The sequence below is a fragment of the Diadema antillarum genome, unplaced genomic scaffold, assembly GCF_040938485.1.
Source record: "Diadema antillarum isolate AM-2024a unplaced genomic scaffold, OU_Dant_1.0 scf00000094, whole genome shotgun sequence".
Classification (NCBI taxonomy): Eukaryota; Metazoa; Echinodermata; class Echinoidea; order Diadematoida; family Diadematidae; genus Diadema; species Diadema antillarum.
Genome location: NW_027270983.1, coordinates 530,463 through 553,992, shown reverse-complemented (window position 1 = coordinate 553,992; position 23,530 = coordinate 530,463). Strand labels below are relative to the sequence as shown.

The following is a 23,530-nucleotide window of genomic DNA, read 5'->3' as shown; positions in this document are numbered from 1 at the left end:
CCTTATTTCCTGCAGAAACATAACATGTGCCCCCCCCCCCTCTTTTTTTTTTTTTGGTCACAGCGACACACACAAACACTCATAGTCAAATATCCATACACATCGTACACATTTTGCACTTAGTGTGTGTGACTACGGTGCGCCGAAAATTGCACCGAGACTGGCGCAGTGTTTGATAAAGGTTTATTGATATAATTTTGTCTTGAAATTGAAGCTTTACCTACGCTTTTCCAAATTTGGTGATTTTTGATGGCTTTTGGTGATTTTTTACAAGCCTTTTGGTGATTTTGCTCTGTTGGGACCTGGCAACGCTGTAATGTACGCTCTTTGATACTAGTAGTCCGCCGTGCGACGCGAACACTTGCGTGTACAGCGGCGGCGACGGTGCACCTGAAGCAACAAGTCTAAAAGATATGAATTCGGATGATCTTGCAGCCCTCGAAGGGAGCGTCTCAAAATTAGAGGAAGGCAAGTAATGCACCAATAATGTAATTTGACTACCTGGACAGTCTAGATAGTTTATAAAGTACCTGGCACATCTTTGATTTTGTTTAGCCCCAGGTGCTAGTTTTTGTGTAAGTAAAAGCTTTACATCAATCTTGCGGCAGTTGCGCTATTGACCGATTCTGTGACGCGCTATGTGTATTTTTGGCATGGGCAGCGCCATACTGGGTGTATCATCCGACCCCCCCTCCGCACTCCCCCACCCCTCTCCCTACATTAGCACGCGCGCAGAATGAAAAACTGCTTTAGCCAATGGGCGTCTCGTACTGAGTGCGCGAATGCTTGCTAGTGCGCGAACCTTTGTTACAAGTGCGTGATAAACATGTTGCCTGGGGGTGGGGGAGAGCAGGGGGGGGGGGGGTCGGCTGATACACACCGATACACCCACTATGGCTGCGCCCTGTGCCGTAAAATGTCTGCTGCCCTCAACGAACCCGAATTGGTCAATACCTATAATAGAACTATGTTAGAACCTAGCCGCTAACCTGGCCTGGCAAAGCAAAGAGTTGACCGAAAGATCGGTCTGTATCTGGTCGTCGGGGATATGTTCCGCGGAGATTGTGTCTGGCTTCATGGATCCCTTTAGGAGCGTGATAACGTCAAAAAAATAAAAGACTTCTCCGGACACAAGGGCGGATCCAGGAATTCCGTAAAGAGGGGGCATGTTTACAAAATTAAGGGGGGGCGCATGCGCCCCTCCCCCCATTTTTTTTCTTTTTATTTCTTTTGTTTCTACAAAAAAATAAAGGGGAGGGGGCATGCGCCGGTTGGGGTCCTCCCTGGATCTGCCACTCGGACAGACGGATGTTTCTGTCTAAGCAAAAAGGTAATTTACAGACACGGATGTGATACAGAACCTGTCCATCCCTAACCCCGGCGCGGGGTGCTATGATGGTAAATTTACGTGTTAGGGTCGCTGGTGTGGTTAGTCCGATCAGGGAGGTGGTCCCACCTCCCTGGTCTGTCCCATGTATGGTATAGTGAATGGAGGAAGTCTAATGGTAAAATACATTGTAGGTCTGTGTTGGTCCTCCAGTTCAATCTGAGGTTTGCAAACAATTTCCTTTCATAAACTGATATTCAAGATAAGGGGAGAAGGCCAAATCGTGATATCGGTCCCCTCTTGTTCTGCGTGTGCGTCTTCACTATGTGCAAAGTCTATAGAGGTTGAAAGCAGTCACCTGCTATGACGAAACGAATGGCGGTGAATGGAGTGGTGTACTATTTCACGATAATGCCGTGGAGAAACTATATTTGGTGGTGGTTGAGGCAGCTTTTTGCACTGATGTTAGCTAGAGTCTGTAGTGTAGAGATAGGCCTACATGCAGTCCAAAAACAGAGTAGCTAACAACAGTATAGGCCCTAACTAACGGCACTAAGTTATCAGGGAAAATGCATGGTTACTTCTAGACAGAAAATCGGTCTGTCCGGAGGAGTCCCTGACTACCAGATACAGACTGATCTTTTGGTCAAGGTTATGTTACTTCATTCAGGTAGTGCCAATCTATAGGGCAGTCTGTTACAGCATGCAGGTCTAGATCCTACAGGACGACCTACGATCACTCTATTTGTATTTTCAGTAGCACATTACTCCAACCAGTAGGGCCTATTGTAATTACCATTGGAATTACCATTTTATTACTATAGTCATCAATAAAAGGTAGTATTATGGTTTTAGCAGTAGTAACACTAACAGTAGTAGTTATTGTTGCAGTAGTACATGTACGTACTAATTGTTATCATGTTCATCATCATCATCTTCATATTTAGTGTTGGTGGTAGTGGTATGAGTAATATTTTAAATTGTAGGATTGGGTTGATTTCTTTTCAGGGTCAGTTGAAACTAGAAGTACTGATAACAAGACCAAATTAAAATGGTACCACATATTAACTTCGAGTGATATGCTCTTTAGTGATTAAGTGTAGGCCTTTCTGTGATAATGAAAATAAAAGAAAAGAAAATGGCATTGAAATGAAGCTTCCTCTTTCATAATTCTAAATTAGCAGAAAAAAATGGTTCTGAGACCATTAACCTTCAGTTGAAAAATGAATAACAGCCTTAAATTGTTTCTAATTACTTGCATGTCATATTGAACTGAAAGGCAATGATGAGTTTTGTTAATATCAGGGGCACCCTGTCAAAAAAGAAAATTCAATCATTTGTTTGGTATCATGTACACAGCCATCATGCTCCTTTTCTAATTTACACAAAACTTACATTCTTCTGTTACGTGTAGCAATCAGAATTGGCTTGCACTGGCATTCTTCATTTACAAAATCATCCTGTCAATGAACTTCCATAGCTTTGCAGTGCAATGACTGAATTTTCAATACAAACATGCACTATCTAAAAGGCCCAAACTTTCTTTCAATGAATCACAAAAAAAAACCCATAAATTTTCCTATTAATTTGTTATAGTTTCAATCATGATGTAGGATTATCTTGGTAAAGTTTAAATTAACATAGGAGAATTTATGACCATGAATTTGATTCCCTCTTCTTCTTCTTCTGCATATGTGTCAAGTTATATAATGATTTATTTGAAATGTTCTTAGATGAAGATGTTCCCTTTTCGGTTGTTGAGCTGGGAAACAGTGGGCAGTCTGCTGCATACCCCAGCAGTGAGAGGCGACAGGATGCTTGGCCGCATGTGTCCACAGTAAGTCTGAGGGCATCACTGTTTGATGTAGGTGACCGTATGAAGCAATGTTGTGAACATAGGCAGTGTAAATCCATTATTTACCTGGGATGTGATTTCATGCAACAAAATCTTGATACTAGATTGACAGGCTGGCCTGGTGTTTTTCTTTTTGTGTTTGTTTGTGTATATGGGTGTATGTGTGTTTGTATGCAGACATCACCTGGAGTTATCTTGCTACCTTGAGTAATTTTGCATTCTGTTCAATTCTGGAAACATCTGTGCTCTTTTAAAGCATTTTAACACCTTGCATTAAGACCTTGTATTAAGAAGTCATTAAGAACAGTCAGCATTAACATTGTACAAACCTGCCCCCCCCCCCCCCAAAAAAAAGATAATAATAATAAATAAATAAATAAATAAATAAATAAAAAAATAAAAAATGAATGGAAATGAGGTAGAAAATATACTTCATTGAAACACACTAAGTGTGGAGGGTAACAAGATAATTTGATTGCATCTATTGTTTACGGGAATTGGAGTAATTTTTACACCAAACACTATCATGTAGACTTGTAATTTCCCTGCCATGGCAGAAATCCAGTAGATTTGGTGTTCAGAATGATTGTATATGTATAAATGCTTTAAAGCAAATGACACTGCAATAACATTCTGTAATCAGTCAGGCATCTTGTACCATATGATTTTTTTTTCTTCCTTCCAGCTCCCATTTGGATTACCACCAATCTTCCAAGACCTGCCAGAAAGGGTCAATGCCTTTCTCAACTGTCCAGAGAAGCTATCTATCCACGATGTGTACTCTGCTCAAAGGTTAAAAAATCATCTTTTACTCAAAGGGATTTTTTTGAAAAGCTTTGGTATAATCAGAAATTCCCAACCCTTAGTCTAAATGTTCACTGCATTTTGATGCAGGCGGAATGCTTCCTCTATTAAACATCTTTCTCCTAGTTACAGAATTCATGGATCTGCCCCACTGTCTAGCACCTTGAAAAAGGAAAATAATAATATATTACTTATATTGCTCCAAATCCACTCTGTAGAGTGCTCAAGACATATATGCTGTTATTACTTGGTCATGGGATAGGCGTACATTATTTCAACAAGCACTGACAGTGCTTACTTCAGTACTCTGTATTGTAATATGTCCAGTAGTACTTTTAGTAGTAATTCTTATGACAGATGACACATTCATTTTACAGTGGAAAAAACAATTCAGGTTAACTACTGCTTGAGATAATCATTTCATTTTTGCTGATGAAACAACAGTCATTATCACTTCCAAGTTTTTCATCGTCAGTCTTACTTTATTTCATAAAATCTTTTCATTCACCTCCTTAAAAAACAACAACAACATAAAAACCATACCACAATGATTTTGACTTCATGTGTGCTAAAATCATGCCCATGTTTGAAGTATTATCCTATTTGCATGACTTCTGCAGAATTTTTACTGCTGAATTGCTTATTTCCTGCAGGAAACTGCCCAGAAAATCAACTCCAGCCAACCTGTACAATGTAAGTCTGTGTCCATTGCAGACAACACTGCAGGTGGAGAGGAACGCAGTGACAGGAGAACTGCTCGGTTACAAGGAGGTGAGCCCTGGCGATGTGAAGAAAAACTTGCCTTCCGAGCAATATTCCACACAAAACAGTAGAAGAATGCCTCCAAGTAGTATGTTCTTTGAGGGCAAATTCAATGTCGGTTCCTTCATGCCGCAATGTCTAAATTTATAAATGAACTATCATTAACGTCAGAGATGATCACGGATAACCAGTACAGCTATTGGTAACAGAGTAATTTTACAACTTATTTTTTGTTGTGTGTAATTGACGACAGATAAAAATTTCCCCACCATTAATTACATGAAAATAACTGTATATGAATGCTCAATACATACATTGTACTTGTGGGTCTGATTGTATGTCAAAAGGATTCCACAAACATGAATACTGAAAATGTACTGTCTATGGGGTCCCAATTAGTTGCCAACAATTTCTTTTACTTCAAATTGATGAAAGTCTTGCATCACGTTGTTATTATTGCAATTGTGGGCAAATTGCCCAACATTGATGTAAATAAGCACTGAATCGATCAGTGTTTTAGTTAGTGTTTCAGTGTTTTGTCAGTAAGTTGCAATATCTTTGACGGTAATTATAGTATGTCATTGAAAATGAGATATGTGACATAATTTTGCCTTTTCACTGTTCAGTAGCAATTGCTGTTGATGAAAATAGCACTGCAGTTCATAATCACACAATGAGGAAAAGTCATCAGATTTCAAACTCTCCCTGTGTTATGTTGTGGTAATTCATGTGAGGAAAAACTTTGGAACATATTTCAGTTTCGGCATTATGTAAAATTTATCAAATTTAATACATTCGTCAAGGTTCCCGTTGAAGACACCAGTGCCACGGCAAAAAACAGCCTATCCCTGACCAGGCAACCTGGCCCGTTGTCCGAGGCCGTCCGGGGAAGCACCACTAACTTTCCCTTCATGCCTGGTGGCCTCGATGAGGAATCCTTTCTTGATGATGAAGCAGTGCTGCTGACCGAGAAACTCCAGGGGGAAGACGACATCGACTTTGAGAACGACCTTCTGACCGCTCCCCCAGACTGGGAGTTTGGAATGGTCTTTGAGAAGCGGGCCAGGGAGGAGGAAGAGGATGTGAAGCAGGACCAGCCAGTGGCAGAGTTCAAGCCCTCAGCTGGCACTGTTGGACTCAATGACATCTTCGAGGCTGATGATCAGTTTGCTTTTCTGGATAAAAAGACTAGGGAAGACACAACAGCCAGTGATAATGTCATCAAACCAAAGGTGAGTGGAAAAGGTGTTTACTAGTCTTACACTCATTGACAATGAAGAGCATGACACATGTCACACTTGTTTCACTGGAAGCATACATATAGTCCTCATAACCCAGACAATCATACCTCATGAAGTTAAGTAGTCATTCATATTTGTACAACAGCATTCCAAGTGTGAATGTGACATGGTTTGGTGAGTGCTAGACCCACTGGTCTCTTATTTCTTTCAAGATGTTGTCAAAGTAGACTTTGATGTGTGGTGATAGCATGCTTTCATGTATTATTAGACTCACAATATAGTGGATATTGCCAATACATTTGAAATTGTCTGATTCATATTTTTCTTCACGCATCTCAGGTGGACAAGGAAGAACCAACCATGAAGAAGGATGAGGAGTTTGAGCAAATTGTTCCAGAGGTAGATGGACAAATCTATTACCCTTATTCAGATTTGTTTTATTTTTAAACAGTTTACCAAATTTTCTTTCACATAATTGCACCTTTGCATCTGATATTTATACTCTATCCTTGTTTTATTATAAATATTATGTTAGCACTGGGAAATGAAACATATTTTGTTTATCCTCAAAGGTGGTTGTAGGATATTGAAGTATTTAATGTTCTTATGTATTCTCCCCCTACATTTCCTCCACCAAACACCAAGACCAAGGAAAAACAGGAGGCCATAGAGGATCCCAAGAAGAAAAAGGCCTGGGCTATCAAAGTTGATGTGAGCTCACCAGTGGAAGACTTCTACAAGAAAATTCCTGTCATGGCACACAAGGTGAAGGTTTACTTGTTAATACCTTATTGTGAGATACATCCAGCCACAATGGCAACATGACTTGTCTATTCGACTGGTCAATTGTTTGTCAAAAACAATAACTTATCATTCCTGCCATGTCAACAAAATGTTACTGAGTGTATACCTTGTGTACTGATATTCCTTTAGAATAACTTGTCATTATTACATCATTAATTGTCATTGTACAGTCACAAAATTTTCTTTTGATTGAGTACACAATATGCAGGTTGAATCATCTGTGAGAAAATACCCAAATATTGCATTGAGTGATACTTTATAAAAGAAAGGGGAAAAAAATCAGTTGAAAACATGAATAAATGACAGTCCTGTATTGGCCTGTACCCCTTCCATGCCTTGCATCTGTACTATTCCGAAACCATAAATATCTTCTTCTTCTTTTTTTTCAGTATCCATTTGAGCTGGACATCTTCCAGAAGCAGGCTATTCTGAGGTTGGAAAATCACCAGAGTGTCTTTGTTGCTGCTCACACATCTGCTGGAAAGACTGTGGTGGCAGAATATGCGATTGCATTATCTATCAAACACTTCACAAGGTTTGTTGCCACTCGCAAAGTTTATCATATTACCAGTTTGCCCTTCTTAAAAGTTTATTATAGCATGTTGGTGTACAGTTATGAAAGATGGACTAGAGGAACTTTCTTTCATGCTGACAATTATAATAGGGTAGAGATGAAAGGCACTACCAATCAGTAAATTTCTATTCCATGTTACATGGTCATCATCAACTAGAATGATTAGGGACTGTGTCCAAATATTAAAATACAATTAATGTCAAATATCATGTACAATTAATGTCAAAAGCTGCTGTGCTATTGGAAACAGTACATTGGATGTCAATTGCAAATGCTGCTTATAGCTCCCTCATGATATAGCTTTGATAACAGTTGCCTTCCATCACTTAGCTGAGACTCAGGAAATTGAAAGTAATATGATTTTGCTTAACAACCTGTTGGTGCATATTATGCTAACCTAGTATTGGAAGGTATGATTCAATATTGAAATATTTATCAAGTTATCATATGTACATGTATCTCATAGATTTTGCCTCTTGTTCTTGAGCAGCTGAAAAAATATATATGCATGAAAGGAAATAAAACTCAAAATTTAAGAAATCTCCAGCCAGATTAAACTGAATGATACTGGCACAATGTTCTATGTACATATGAGTATTGAACTTATGATGGCAAGGCTTTTGAAGAGGGGTTAATTGCTAGCAAAAGAAGTGGGACATTGATGCACAGCTCTCTAGGAAACAATTCAATACTGTGATTTTGACTGACCCTAACCTCCAGCGCCATCAATTAATTTCATTGTTTGTATTGCAGGAGTGTGTATACTTCACCAATCAAGGCTCTATCTAATCAGAAGTTCAGAGACTTCAGAACCACATTCGGTGATGAGTCTGTTGGCCTCCTAACAGGAGATGTGCAGATAAGAACAGAGGCCCCCTGCCTCATTATGACAACTGAAATTCTAAGGTAAGGTTTCTGCTTTTCTCAAACCTATTCCATGTTATGTATTTTAAACTTAAATTTTAATCCAAGAATGATAAATTAATGTACTTTTTAAATGTCTAGTAATAGCAACAGACAGGTGATAACAATTCCTCTAGGAAGATACCTTCAGTTCTTTCATTAGGCACTCATTTTCACATGTGTTCCCTACTACACGTATTAAGTACGAGGTGTTAGGAGTGATGCTTTGAGTAGTGCCACCAAGCTCACAGATGGGAACATTGCATTTATGGCAAAACATGATTAGTCGTAGACAATGCACACAAATATATTCTGTTGATATGAATTGCTGAGTCTATCAAGAAATACACAAAGCTAAGTTGCTTGGCCATGTCCCATCGGGCAACAGATAGGGAAGTTTGGCGTGAGCTCATCAATATCACAGCAGCGCATATTTGTGCCAGTTGAAATGAGTGAGTGACCGAGGCGCTGTCATCCAACTAACAGTATGTCACATGTTTGTTGCATGTCATTGCCAAGACATCATACCAGGAATATCAGCATTGACTGGATACTCTTTAACACCATCTGTTTTGCCCATTAAATCTTATTCATTTGTACTATATAGGTCCATGCTCTACAATGGCTCAGAGATAATTCGTGATTTGGAGTGGGTCATCTTTGATGAGGTTCACTACATCAATGACTCAGAGGTAGGTGAAATGTATGAGATGCTATCCAAATATCCTCAGAATCACTGCATTAGAATCACTACTACTGTAGGTGGTTACTTAACCTAGATAAATTGGTTGATGAACCAGTCATGTTGTAGATGCAGATGAATTTCCTTACTGGTACCAAGTGCTCTAAAAGTGTTGAAAACTGTCTCATTTCAGCGAGGGGTGGTGTGGGAAGAGGTGCTCATAATGCTTCCGGACCATGTCAACATCATCCTCCTTAGCGCCACAGTGCCAAACACCATGGAATTTGCAGACTGGGTCGGGTGAGCAGTCACATTGTAATGTCAGCAGTATCTAAATTTAGTATAAGTACAACAGTATCTAATATAGGGATTTGTCCAGGGTGACTGTTTTGGGTTAGTTAGGTTTCCATATTTTAGTGTCTTTCATAATTCTGCTTCTTATGTACAACAGTACATCAGTCATGGGATTTATTGTATTACTTGTGTGTGAGAGTGTTGGGGGGGGGGGGGGAATGCACTCTACAAGCAATGCTTTTTAGCATTCCTCCCCATTTCCAGCATTGCCGTATAACTACGATATTCTGTAAACTTATATTTTATTATGTACTGTGATGTAATTTGTGTGTTCATTTGCTGTAAAATATTTATATGGTTCTGTTGGAAATGGAAAAAATGAATGAATGAATGAAGGAAGGAAGGAAGGAATAGTAATAGTGTAGTCAATGACACAACATTTGCTCCTGCGACAAAAGCTCTAGTCTTATTTCTCCAAGGAGTTAGGGTTAGGGTTTTGGTTGTGATAGAGATTTAGGTTTAGTTTGATGTGAGGATTAGGATTAGGGTTAGAGTTATGTTTGTGGGTTTGTGTGTTTTTTGTTTGTTATATACATTGCAAAGATAGGATTCCTTGTGTCCTCAAAATGAAGCTGTCGGTTACTCTTATATAGTTCAGATGTAAACTGTGGTTTAATAGGGTAATGGTACATATATTCCAACTCTTAGAAGTTCCTGTTATGTTAATTACATATTGCTAACCTTCTGCCTAACAATGAAAACCATGTCTTGATGATGATGTTGTTGATGGTTTTGGTTCTGTTCTTTTTTTTTTTTTTTTTTTTTTTTTTTGGGGGGGGGGAGGTTTGTTTGTTTGTTTGTCTGTTTGTTTTTTTTAGATCTAATAGTACATTGTACTTTGTCTTATGAATGTTAACACAGGTGAAGATAGAATGCTTCATTGATAATCTACTTGTGTGTGGAGTAATTGTCATACATGTTAATCATGTTAAATGTACGTGACCTTGATATTTTGGCATAATGATTTAATAATGATCTGGTTGTTTATAGGAGGATCAAGAGAAAAAGCATCTATGTGATCAGCACACTGAAGAGACCAGTTCCCCTGGAGCATTTCCTCTTCACTGGGAACAGTACTAAGACCAGTGATGAGCTCTTCCTCCTGGTGGACGCTGCTTCCTCTTTCCTCCAGCCAGGGTAGGATGCTAATCACAGTGTTAACCCTTTGAGGATGAGCTAATTTTTGCTGTTACACACATTTGCCATAGATACCTGCCTGAGTAAAATTAGGACCAGTGTTGAAAGGGTTAAGTATGAACATCATCCATAACTCTACTGAGTGCTGACATAGAATATGAATCATACACAACCATGCTTTAAATAAGCGGAGCTCAACTTCATAGACTGATGGACTAAGAATGGGATATTTCATTATCTTGTTTCATAATCCACTTTCCTCATCTTAACAAGACAAAGTGTACATGGAGATGTATTTGATATTTGGATGTTAGGATTTTCCTATTGCATGGCAGCAGACTTTCCTTTAAAGTAGTAAGTTTAGTGTGATTGATTATGGTATAGAAGAATATTGTACCAGCATTTTGTTATTTTATTTTTTTGTCTGTCACAGATATTTTTCAAGATAGCAAAAAAAAATGCTTCTCCTTCAGTCATGTCTTTGTCATGATCATATTTTTCATGAGAAATGGACTTTCTTTGACGTGGTATTGAGATATGTTTTGGCAAATCTAATTTGCCGTGCCTTTTTAAGGAGCTAAGTCAAATGCTCTTTCAACATTCAAGAGAATGGCTCTTTGCGAAACATAGATTTTTCTTATATCATCTATAGAGGGTAGCCCAAGCAACTACATGTGTAACTCAGACTTTCAATGTGTACAACTTTTGAATGCATTGACCAATTTTCCTAAAAGGTTTCACTGCATGTTTTTCTAATCTTTCTGCATTTGTATGATCCATATATATATAATATGAAGAGTTTGTTTGCAAAAACCGATAAGTCCATATTTGTCAAATGGAGATATTTGCGATTAAAGGTCAAGAAAAATAAAGAGAATAATAAGAAAATTTTTGCTTCTTTTGACCATAACTTCAAAAATATACCTTTATATGTAGTGACCAATATATCATTTGAAAGGTATTATTTTGTACTTTATGACAAAGACCATACTTCAAAATCTTCAGAAATGGACTTATCGGTTTTTGCAAACAAACTCTTCATATATATATTATATGATACACAAAACACCCCATTCAAGTTATATGTAAGTATATATGCTGTGGCAAGCATATCAGTAGTACAATGTTACCTACTGTTTCTAGGTACAAGAAAGCAGTGCAGGCAAAGAAGGACAGAGAAAAGAAGAGCAGTGCAGCTTTTGGTGCCAAGGGGTCAAGACAAGGTCACTCTAAAGGGGTCAGTTTTCACGGATCCAGCATATTTTGATAAGAACCAGTGAGAGATGAGAAAAAGTATGGCGCAGCATGATTATACACAGCAAATATTAATCATATATTTTTTGGTGTGCAATTGTACAAATTTTTTTTTTTTGTTGGAAGATTAGTGATGTGAGATAATCTTTTCACCTTCTCTAATGATTCCATTGGTAGTTAAAGTTTGTATCAAATAGATAATAATATTAGTACTGCCTGGTTTTGTACCACTTCAACTGCTAATACTAATATTTGATTCAAATTCAACAGTATACAAGAGAAGATTCTGCTTTAATATTTTCATCTTCTTTCCTCTTCAGGACAAGAATGTCTACATGTCTGTGGTGGAGATGCTGAGAAAGAAGGAGCAGCTTCCTGTCGTCTGCTTCACGTTCTCCAAGAAGCGCTGCAACGAGAACGCCGCCCAGCTGTCCAGCCTGGACCTAACGACGGGCAAGGAGAAGAGTGAGATCACTGTCTTCATCAAGAAGTCTGTGGACAGACTGAAAGGGTCGGATAAGAAACTCCCACAGGTACAGGTTGCATACACCTTTATCCTTTACTTATTTCAAATCCTGTGATCTAATTGATCAATAATCCACTAAATATTTCCCGTATTTCATGAATGAGGTCATTGCCCCGCTGTATTTTGTGTTTTGCATTGGTGCGCATATGATTGATCTTGTGCAGACCACAAACCTGGCTCACAGGCAGTGATGTCAACATCACCTGTGGAGAGAAATCAATGAGAAGAACTATAAAGATAAGTGATAAAAAGCGAATGCAATGGCAGCCCAGGCTCTAGGTCGAGATCTGCAAAATAAAAGATCAAATTATTACTGCCTGCTTGTTCTCACAAAATACTGAAAATATATATGTGACCCGCTACAACAAACTGGTCCTAAAGTCGCGCACGGTCGAAGCCGTGAAAATCGAGTTTGAAGTCAGAGCATCAAAATCGGTCAAAACTTACGATTTTTTGAATTTGACATATCATTAGAGTATGAAATGTCTTCTATCATCTGTCGAAATTTTGAAGCAAAATGATGAAAGGAAAGACCATAAAAACAGCGTTTTTCTGGGCCATGTTTTTTGGCGTTTCAACGAAGCAGAAACTGATTCGAACATTTGGATTGAGCGCCACACATAGGCTCCGCCCCTAACAACGACCAGCGTGATCTCATTGGTCAGTTTGCCGCTTGCCGCTAACCGAAGTGTGAAGCTCGCACACTGCCCAGTTGACTGGTGCATGCTATGCCCAGCCGGCCCAGTGGCTTCTCCTGGCATCCTGGTCACTGATTGGTCGGTGAGGAGACCGCCGACGCTGTGTTTGAATGAGCATTTTGGGGGTTGCCTAGGGCTTACCTTCTATTGTCTGGAGGTGAATACTGCCTTGCGTGTCCCGTGATCGTGATTGCGTCGCAAGGAGAACTTTTAGGGCGCTTTTCTCGAAACACTGATTTCCCAGACGTCTTGACATGCTCTCTTTTAAACATCGATATCTCAGCAGCCGATTATCTTTATAAGATGTGTTATATATCAATTTAAAGCAGAAAGATTAGGGGATTGTGTCATGCAATTTTCAAATAATCGACTTCGCCCGACTTTAGGATCATTTTGTTGTAGCGGGTCACATATGGTCTGGTACCACCCAGGGGGTAACTGCCGATTTATCAATGTCAGGAGATTTAGAGAGCATTGATGCTCAATCGCTCTGTGTATGTTTGTATGCAATAATTCATGTAGAGGCAGGATTTAACTGTAAAGATTACTCACTTTTAAGACAAATGTAATTTTCCCATGGTTCATCATATTCATGAAACAATTAGTGTACTGCAATATGGCATAATTTATTGTAATCTGTATAGATAAAATGCTGTTGTAGAGAAGCAATGGTCTCTCTAATACTGTCTGTTCATGTTCGACAATCCCCAAGCAAATGAAGCATTCTCTAGGCTAAGAAGTGGAGGTATACTTGAAGAAGATTTTTACACATTTATATCACATTTCCAAGTATAATCCAATCATAAAAGTTCATCCCAAACTGTTTTTTTCTGAACCACAGTGAAGTATAGAATGCAAATGTTTGGATTGTATTTTGGATCCAATTTAATGTAGCAAGTGTAATTTCATGTAGTATTTCAGTGTATATTTAGAATTCTGCCTGATAATTCTGCATAGCTCCGTTACTCTTCCATGATGTGTGCAGTCTTGTTGGATGTTTTTGTGCTTGCATTCACTGTAAAAAGTCCAACAACATTGTATCTTGATGTCCTGAGGAAAGAGGATATGGGAGGACAACAAGGCATAGCTTTGATCACAAGACACTGTATCTTCATTGCCTGACAGGTGGTGCATCTCACAGAGCTCTTGAAACGTGGACTCGCCGTTCACCACAGTGGCATTCTACCCATCCTCAAAGAAGTCGTAGAAATGCTGTTCCAGAGAGGTCTTGTCAAGGTCAGTGACAAAGGGTCAGTGACACTTTCTAGGCAGTCAAGAAATTACAGTTTAATTTTTATTTTTTTCTTGTGATCGTATTTCAGTATCCTTTGTTGAGAACTAGAATTATGAGATAATAAATAGATTGAATTGTAGGAATGTAACGTCACTGGGGCGAAAAGACTTCGCATCTGAAATTTTGGTGAAAATTGCTTTTTTAGATTAATGGTTAGATAATCAGATAAGTGATGTCCTGTCCAAATCCTAGTTGTCTTACCCCCAAAAATGATGCCACCATGGCATGTCAAAGGAAAGACTCTCCCATTTGATATAGTGCTTTGGCTGTTATGTTCTTTTGCTCTCCTGAACATTTGACATTTTGCAGATGCGAGGTCTTGTCGCGACAATAAACGGTATGCTAATGAAAGTGCCTTCTCTTCTTTAAATATTGTCTATGTGACGCAGCTCCTCTTTGCCACGGAGACCTTTGCTATGGGAGTCAACATGCCAGCACGTACCGTCCTCTTTGATTCCATCAAGAAGCATGATGGCACCAGCCTGCGCCACCTCCTCCCAGGGGAGTACATCCAGATGGCTGGCAGGGCGGGGCGCAGAGGACTGGACAGTACCGGGATGGTCATCCTACTCTGCAAGGGGGACGTTCCCGAGATGTCCGATCTGCACTACATGATGAAGGTAGGGCTCCGGATCTCCTTCCTTGGTCAGTCTTGTCACCAAGGACTTAAAACAAAGACTCTAACCCCAAGCATTTCTCAAATGGGAGATACTCCCACCTTGACCCCTTAGCAAAGTGAAGACACTGATTTGCGCGAACATGAGAAAAATATTATACATATCCGCATGCACATACCACATGCTGAAAGTGAGATGTCCCTTGCAGCCGGGGTCCAGGTACATTAAGTGGGCCTTGGAGGCTCTAGGATCATAGATACTCTGGTGCTGTCTTAGCCTTATTTTTGAACATGTATGACAAAACTTCAGTTGAGTGGAAGAAAGCTATGTTTTAGGGGATACGCACACAGCTACAATTTGTAGAGCAGGAGAAATTGAAACTCATGCAGGAGAGCAGGACATTTTGAGAAAATGGCCTCAAAGCGCGAGATCTCCTTCCCGAAGCAACTTCAAGTGCTAGAGAGTATTATGATGCCAAGCTTCATCTGTCAGTATCATGATGTCAAATTGAATTTGTCACTATGTTGTATAAAGTATCTTTGAGTCCAACAGTGAAGTTGCTGTTCATAAGTTCAACTAATTATTACTTTTTTGACTGTGTTCATTCACAATTTTGATTTGTATGTCATTTCATTTTCATATTTGTGCTTATATATTTGAGAAAAAACATGCAGAAATATTATAAAGAAGCAATGGAGCTTCAGGAAAACAATAATGGGTGCATGACATGTAGATAAATCAAAGTTGTCATAAGTCAGCGAATGTTTGTGCTGTAAGGTTATTGTGTCAGAACATAAACCGACATTCTTGAGTATGTTTTGTTGTTTTGATTGGCTTATTTGATATAAGCAGTGTACATGTGCAACAGAAAATGTATTTTACCACCACTGTATGCACCAGCTTGAGGATGTTTGTCTTGTGCCTGTGACAGGGTCGTCCCACCAAGCTGGAGTCCCAGTTCCGCCTGACCTACGGGATGATCCTGAACCTGCTGCGAGTGGAGGAGCTGAGGGTGGAGGACATGATGAGGAGGAGCTTCTCTGAGTTTGCCACCAGGAAGGACACGGCCAAGTACCGCCAGCAGTGCAGAGATCTCAGCCAGCAGGCAAAGCAGGTGTGCAGCTGTTTGACCCCCTTTCTGTGACTTTTCACATGGGCTCATCATCTTTTGTCATTATCTTTTGTAGATTGCTGCTTCTTTCATTTGCTGAAATAAAAGAGAGGAGTGAATGTGATCCTACTTGATCTTAGGTGGAATTACTCATAAACAAGTCTCTCCCATTCATTAGTAGGCCTTACTCATCTCCTTTTTCCTATCAAATACATTTGGAAAATATGAAGTGGAAAATTGAAGGTAAACCATTGAATTTAAAATCCATGTGCTTGTAGTATAAGAACAATGTTTGAGTTATCAACACCCTGGGCAAGAATATTGCACGAGGCGTGAGATAAGCCAGGTCAAAAGGTTAAAATGATGCTGAACAAGTAGAATTGTATAATAGGAAATGTAAAATATTGTTCAAGTCAATAATAGTTGAAATAGTTGAATTCTTAACTTGAAAGCACATGAGGTCAACATATGTACAAAAAGTTCCTTTCAGAAAGTAAGCTTTGTTGATGAAATCCACTGGTCCAGTGATATGAAAGTGCTGGACAGTATTCTTGCCAATTTTGGTGGTCAACGAAGATGAGGATTGAATATTCATGTTGGACTGAATCAGTTCTTGGGATAGTGTCAAGTGTCTTTCGCCGTCAGCATCAGCAGCACCTTCGATCTGGTTTTGGATTTGCTGTAGATCTAACACAGCCCAAAAGACCATTTCATGTGACACAACATCCCCTGGTACTGGACCCGGTTCTGGCTCTGCTTTCTTGTTTTTGTTCTCACACTCTACAAAGCCCTTTGCTTTATAGGTGCTTATTTCTGTCTTCCTGAGTGCAGTGGTCTTTGCGTAGTGCTTTAGTGAAGATTTGGGCTTATGTCCAGTCACGGTCATGATTTCCCTGCTTTAGAAACCAGTGTCGATCAGAGAAGTTGGTTGTTGCTCTCAAGCTGTGGTTAGTATTCTTGGTGATACATCCAGCTCCTGTGATTTTGTTCATCTTAGTTCCGATTGTATTGATTCCAAGGGGAAAGTTGTCATACCACGGACCCAATTCTGCCTGCTTAGATTTGGGCCTTTGTCAAGATGCGGTACAGGATGGGTTGAATGATTCTTTGTACTTGATCAGACTATTGACTGGGCATCGAGGAGAACTTTTGAGTTCATACATCCAACCTCCAAACTCTTCATTTCACCCTCTCTCCTCAATTCTGTGAAAGTGTGGCACTGCTCAAAATAGCAATTACGTAGTTCATCTGTGTCCAAGATGTAGTCATCAGGAACTCTCTTCCTCTTTGTCCAGAGTAGACTATGACATTGATAAACACTTTGTTCTGTCGCCCCAAGTGGTGTTTTAATATCCAATTGTCCACTTTCAACTATTTTTTGTCATGTCTTCCATGATTCCCCGTCATTGCATGAATATGCCGATATGTGATCACAGGTTTTATTTCATTTTGTAGTTGTTATTGTAGGTGAGACACTTATGGGACATGAACTATCTCACACCGTGACATGCATTATTTCATGCCGAAGCACACAATTCCAATATATACAGGATTCACACAGGGAGAAAAACTCTTCATTTTCACCGAAATGCATGCATGCAAATCTTACCATGGACTGTATCTGTATCCTCCCTTAGGCACGGGATGTGGATTGCTATATGTGCACAGACTTGGAGAAGTACTACAGGACATGCAAGCTCCTCCATGAGCTGAGGCAAGAAACCCAGGTATGTTTCCAGTTGTTCCGTTAATAGGTTCAAATCACCTACATGTATTGTTTTGTAGCACTAGGGTCACCAGGGATCAATGCTCTAATTACTCTTTACAAAAATATTCTGTCACACTGATAGGTCAGTTTTTTACACAAGGTACCCTGTAATATTGCTGCAAGGTCATACATTGATTTAAGTGGTTATACATTGTACAGTGATCCAATCAATTAAGAGAGCAATGGATGAGAACAACCATTTCCACTAGTGCTTTTTATGAGTCTCCTTTTTAAAGGTATGTCAAAAATACATTCCATGGTTTAATTCTGATTGGTCAGAGATTCTTGTATTGAGGGATTGGGGTCATTGACTTGTTTTGGTCCTATAAGAGAGGGACTGATGTTGTTTATGGTAAACTTTGATCAGGGTGGAGGGGGTTAGGATGAGGTTCTGGGTAGAGAGTTGTGTATACTGATGGCACTGATGCCATCTCTGGAGAGGTAGACATACTGTGGCTTGAGAGTGAGGGGCTTGATATAGGGTTTTCTGAAAAGGAAAATGTCTGTCTTTTCATCTGCAAATGGATGTTATCAGAGACTCCAACCCTAAGCACCTTCTGATCTGGAGATTCTCCCGCCTGAATCCCCTAGCAAACGGGAGACTCCAACTTGATGTGTGCTTCGCGCACATCAAGAGCACGAAGTTCCTTGCGGTCTAGGGTTCTAGACGCTCTCTCGTGCTATCTAAGGCTTATTTTTCAACATACACATCTGTACAGTGAAATTAAGTAAGAAATCATTTCAAGCAGGAGAAATTAAGTCTCAAGCGGGAGGACGGGAGATTCTGCAAAAATGGGCTCTTGGCTGGAGATCTCCCGTCGAAAGCGGGAGAGTTGGAGTCTCTGTGTTATACTGTCTTTTGACTTGTGCCACATGGTAGTCCAGATATAAAGCAGTGAGCTTTAATAATTTCATTGTCTTTGACCCATGAGACATTCCTCTGAACTGTCTTTTCACCGTTTTCAGTTGACATATCATGTTGTGATATGTGTATACTGTATGTTTTTGACATCTCTTGTCTACTCATAGAGGATAGTGTTGTCACGCCCTGCTGGAGTAAAGGCCCTTTGCCCAGGTCGAATCCTGATAGTCAAAAGCAAGAGCCATGGTAACGTCCTGGGTGCTGTGCTGAGTACCTCTGGGGCGTCGAAAGAGAGAAAAGTGAAGACGCTCATTTTGTGCAATCCCTCGGACAGTGCAAAGCCAGAGGCAAATCAGAAAACTGCATCTGGCGGTGAAAGTAGCAAGGGAGACGTAGAGCTTCATGTACCGCCACTTTTGAAGGAGGACCTCTGGAGGCCGGAGGGCCAGTGCAGTCATGTTGTGGAGGACCTTGTAGCAGACAATATAGCAGGAGTCACCACACACACCATCAGGCTTGAAAACAACAAGATCATTGATAATTTCGACAAGAGACGGATACCAAGATTTAGGTGGGTGTCACTGTTCAACATTTTTTTTTGAAGTATACGATTGCAAATAGATTTCACTGTTATTTCTAAGTTCAGCAAGACATTGAAGCAGATGGGAGGAGGTAGATTGTGTGTGTGTGACAAAATTTTGAAGGATTTTGTGATCATTGATGGAATTCATGAGCATATTATCTTTACTTCAAATGCACAGAAAAGAAATTTTGTTGAAAAATAAATGATACATCAATGATAAAAGGAAAGCTCAACAACAATCATAATAATTCCATGACAGATTCTGATATAGATTCAAATCCAGAAGTCCAGCACAAAGTGTAGAGTGCTCTTTATGGTTTTAATCAAGCACTTGAGTTTCATCCATTTTTTTGAAACCATGTGTGAATTTATTAAGGTGCAAAATGAGAAATTTATATGAGGACAAATAAAGAAAGAAGATCATGGACAACTTATTCTCTGTTTTCGTCTGCAGCAATGACCCTCCAAGTCAGTCAGCTACCCTAGCCACCCAGGAGCTGCTGAGACTGACTGAAGCCAACCCTGACGGTATCCCTACTCTTGATCCTGTTCGCGATCTCAGTATCCGGGACCTGGAACTGGTCGACAAGTTTACAGAGAGAAACCATGTGGAGAAGACCTTAGACACATTCAATTGTATCCGCTGTTTCAACTTCCAGCAGCATGTAAGTGCATTGCTTAACAAGTTTATTTTAGAGTATCAGGTCAGAAAATAATGATACAACCCCGAAATGTAAAAAGTCTTCATATGATCAAAGCATTCATGATAAACATTGTATGATTGTGTGTACAATGACAATTCTTTTTTCGGGGTTTGTACAATGACAATTTGATGAAGAAACAAACCAAACCAAAAAGCCATGAGCTTGACGCATATTTGATTAGGGGAAAAAAAAAAGATTTCATGAGTTACGTTAACAAAAGATATGTATTACTCTCACTTCCTCTATTCATTGATAATCCCTTTCATAACACACTGTCATATGCAGTGCCATCAGTTTGTTACCCATGAGCATTTCAAGATCCCAAGCTAGTTTTTGTATGAACATCAGCACTTGCTATTTGACAAGAATCCATTGAATATTGTGCAGCTGCTATTACATTGTGGTAGAGTTACTGGAGAGGAAATATGATGTCTTTTTCAGACTTTTTTTTTTTAACATTTTTTTACGGCATGTAAAGCCTGGGAAATGTCAAATATTCAGCAAACTTAGCTTGGATTCATCATAGCTTTTGAAAAGTGAAACACAACTTGACTGTGTCAGTTTGACATGATTAGAAGGAATAATAAAAGTTATGTCAGAAAGTGTGTGTAGACTTATGTGTTGGCAGGGGGAAATTACTTTATGTGGGAGGCTTTGGAAAACTGTATGTTTGGCACTGAAATGTAAAGAAACAATTACCCTCCTTTTATAGAGATCACAAATGTAACACTCACTGATAGATTGAGCTACCAGTATGTGACTTGTCTGTCTAAGGAAGAGAAACAACAAGCATGGGGGAGAAGTCACCCTCTGAAGGAATTCCATTGAGTGTGTGTCTGCTGCTTGTTTGTATTTGTTTGTGCATGTGATTGCATGCAAATGAATTGGCAAACTTTAACAGCACGGTTGTTGAAAATGTGTAACACATACAATGCACTAATATTCGTAATGTCTGTTCTCTCTCTACTAGTATGCCCAAACATGCCACAAGATGAAGATTATGGAGGACTTGGCCCATTACAAGTTCCTTCTCTCTGACAGAAGCCTACAACTTTTGCCTGAATACCACCAGAGAATAAAGGCATGTTCCTTGCAGTGTAGAATTCATAAAAATTAAATCATATTTACAGTCTGCAGTGGAAAGTGTGAAGTGCAGATAGGAGTAAGCTGATTGTTATGCAAACTGTTGACTTACCACAGAATCATGACAACCATTTGTATTCATGTGGTGGTCATTAAGATGATGTAAGTTCAGTCATCACAGCAGGAATATAAAGGGGTGATGTTTGAGGTCCTGGAGGGTACATTCATTGCAGACTAGGAGACAAAAGATATCTGTTGGAATATTGATCCTAGTTGGCATGTGCAGATGTTATTGAAGTGCTCACTAGATGGGGCTGCATTACTTTTGTGGGCTTAAGCACTTTATGCTGAGGATTAACCAAGTGTTATCATTAAACCTTTGTGTGAAAATCAGTATGTTGAAACACCAAGAAAGAGCAAGATATACATGTAGGACCTATTTCTGTTATTTGGAAATCAATTATTTTGAAGTTTGAGACCGTGTTTTATCTATGTTATAAATATCACTCCCTGCAACAATCTGGAGGTATGGATAGACGGAGCAAAGTAGAAGTTTTTTCAAGAAAAAGTAACTTCAACATACATCTTTGCAAATATTCAGTGCACTAACTGGCATAGTCTGGTCGTCAGGACTTTATAGTTTTATGTACATTCTTTGTCCTGTATTAATCATGGATTACAAGGTGCTTTCACTGAATTACGTCAACATGATAATACAATGTGTGTTTTTCCTCCGACAGGTTTTACAACAACTTGGCCACATTGACATGAGCAAGATAATCCAGCTAAAGGGTCGAGTAGCCTGTGCAGTCAGTAACCATGAACTCCTCATCACCGAGCTTGTCTTCCAAAATGTTCTCTCTGCCTACGAGCCGGGAGAGATTGCTGCCCTCCTATCCTGTATGGTCTTTCAGGAGAAGAGGTGCAGCGAACCAGAACTGACCAAGAAACTGGAGGAGGTAAGTGGGACTTTAGGCAATGGCGCAGATGAAGGAAATGTTGCCGCTATACCCTATTGTTCTTATTATTTCCAGATTCAAGTACCTCTGATTGTAACCAGTTCACAAACAAATTAAGAAAATGAACAAAGTAAATGCAGTTCCATTGGGATATGGACCCGAGGCCTCCAGATTACCAGACTGGTGCTCTTACGTGTATACTGACTGAATTTAGCATAGAATTACTTGCATGTGTTGAATGAATTGATGGATGGTAGTAGGGGCTGGGAGGGAAAAATAAGAGGAAACTAAGAATGCTTCATAATTTGCTGTGATACTCTGACAATTATTATCAAAACGTGGGGGCCTATAAAACAGTTTCTCTGAATGTTATACAGGGAAATGTAATCACCTCCTTACTTCCACATAATATTTAACTTGATTTGTGAGTCTGACTCCTTTCTGGTCTGTCACTGCTCTCTTCTGATGGCTATTAGGGGGTCAAGCAGATACAGACTGTAGCAATGACCATTGGTGAACTCCAGTACCAATGCGGGGTGAAGATACCAGCTGAAGACTTCGTTGAACAGTACCGCTTCGGCCTCACTCAGGTGGTCTTTGAGTGGGCAAGGGGTATGGTAAGTGACCACTTGATTGTTGTAACTTTTGACCTTCTTGCATAAAACAGTCTACTCCATATACCAGGATTGACATTGTTGCAAGAAGGTAATGTGTGCTCATAACCTTGGCAATTCATATGCAGGAGTTTGTATTCGTCATAAATGTACAGTATATTCATCTTGACAATGACCATTTTTTTTATTCTTAAAAATCAAATTGCTTCAAAGCTTGGAATAGTCTTGGAGGCAAATTTCCATTAGTATTTTAATTTTGGTGCATAGGGAAAGATATATTTCAAAAGTCACCTTGTCTTGAGTGAATCATCAAGGTGAGTTTAACCCGTTGAATACGAGTCCTGAGTATGCTTGGACAAGTGTCTATGGGAAATGCATGTTATAGCAAAATTAGCCTGTCCTCAACAGGTTAAGCTAGTCTTGTGGACTTCTTTGTCCTGAATAAGAAGCCTAGATGAGATTAGAGAAATCATATACTTATTGTCTCATCCTGAAGAATGTGCCATATCAAGTTTGGACAAGTCACCTTGGTGATTTTGTAGAAGTCACCTTCTCACCTTGTTGTAATTTTTTTCTGCAGAAATGTCATTTCATGAGATAGATAAACTGATAATTCATTTGCCACCTCCCTAGCCATTCCGTGACATCACTGACCTGACCGATGTGTCTGAGGGTATCATTGTGAGAACGATACAGCGGCTGGAAGAAGTGTGTCGGGACGTCCGCAATGCAGCGAAAATCGTTGGTGACCCCATACTCACCAGTAAGATGGAGGATGCATCACAGATGATCAAGAGAGACATTGTTTTTGCAGCCAGCTTATATACGCAATGAGAGTCTGGGACTGTTGGATATTTTCCAATATGAACTGCTCATGGACATGTGGAATGATGAGTGTGTAAAGTGTGCTTGTTAAAGACCTGGTATCTTGGAGAATCATAAACTGATCTTCATTCGTTGCCCACCAGGGTACATTTGAAAACCATGAATGGCGCCCATCAGCCACGTGTCAGC

At 39.6% G+C, this 23,530-nt stretch overlaps 1 protein-coding gene across 1 annotated transcript; it reads left to right on the top strand.

Moving 5' to 3' along the window:
- The first annotated feature begins 404 nt into the window (after positions 1-404).
- On the top strand, positions 405-23,444 carry LOC139718402 (superkiller complex protein 2-like). The gene is made up of 24 exons (XM_071629875.1): positions 405-468; positions 3,061-3,164; positions 3,868-3,974; positions 4,640-4,757; positions 5,552-5,980; positions 6,329-6,388; positions 6,635-6,754; positions 7,183-7,328; positions 8,121-8,273; positions 8,878-8,962; positions 9,146-9,252; positions 10,297-10,443; positions 11,587-11,680; positions 12,018-12,230; positions 14,047-14,157; positions 14,605-14,835; positions 15,764-15,946; positions 17,581-17,670; positions 18,741-19,144; positions 19,611-19,821; positions 20,831-20,941; positions 21,684-21,902; positions 22,379-22,519; positions 23,150-23,444. Exons 1-24 carry the CDS (start codon positions 414-416, stop codon positions 23,348-23,350), a joined length of 3,840 nt encoding a protein of 1,279 aa, XP_071485976.1. The 5' UTR covers positions 405-413; the 3' UTR covers positions 23,351-23,444.
- Positions 23,445-23,530: the final 86 nt, after the last annotated feature.

Excerpts from the sequence above, each read along its gene's own strand:
- LOC139718402 (XM_071629875.1), top strand. The coding sequence starts at position 414 with ATGAATTCGGATGATCTTGCAGCCCTCGAAGGGAGCGTCTCAAAATTA. Across the intron at positions 6,755-7,182 it reads TTCCTGTCATGGCACACAAG|TATCCATTTGAGCTGGACAT; the intron begins GTGAAGGTTTAC and ends CTTTTTTTTCAG. Across the intron at positions 14,836-15,763 it reads ATCTGCACTACATGATGAAG|GGTCGTCCCACCAAGCTGGA; the intron begins GTAGGGCTCCGG and ends TGCCTGTGACAG.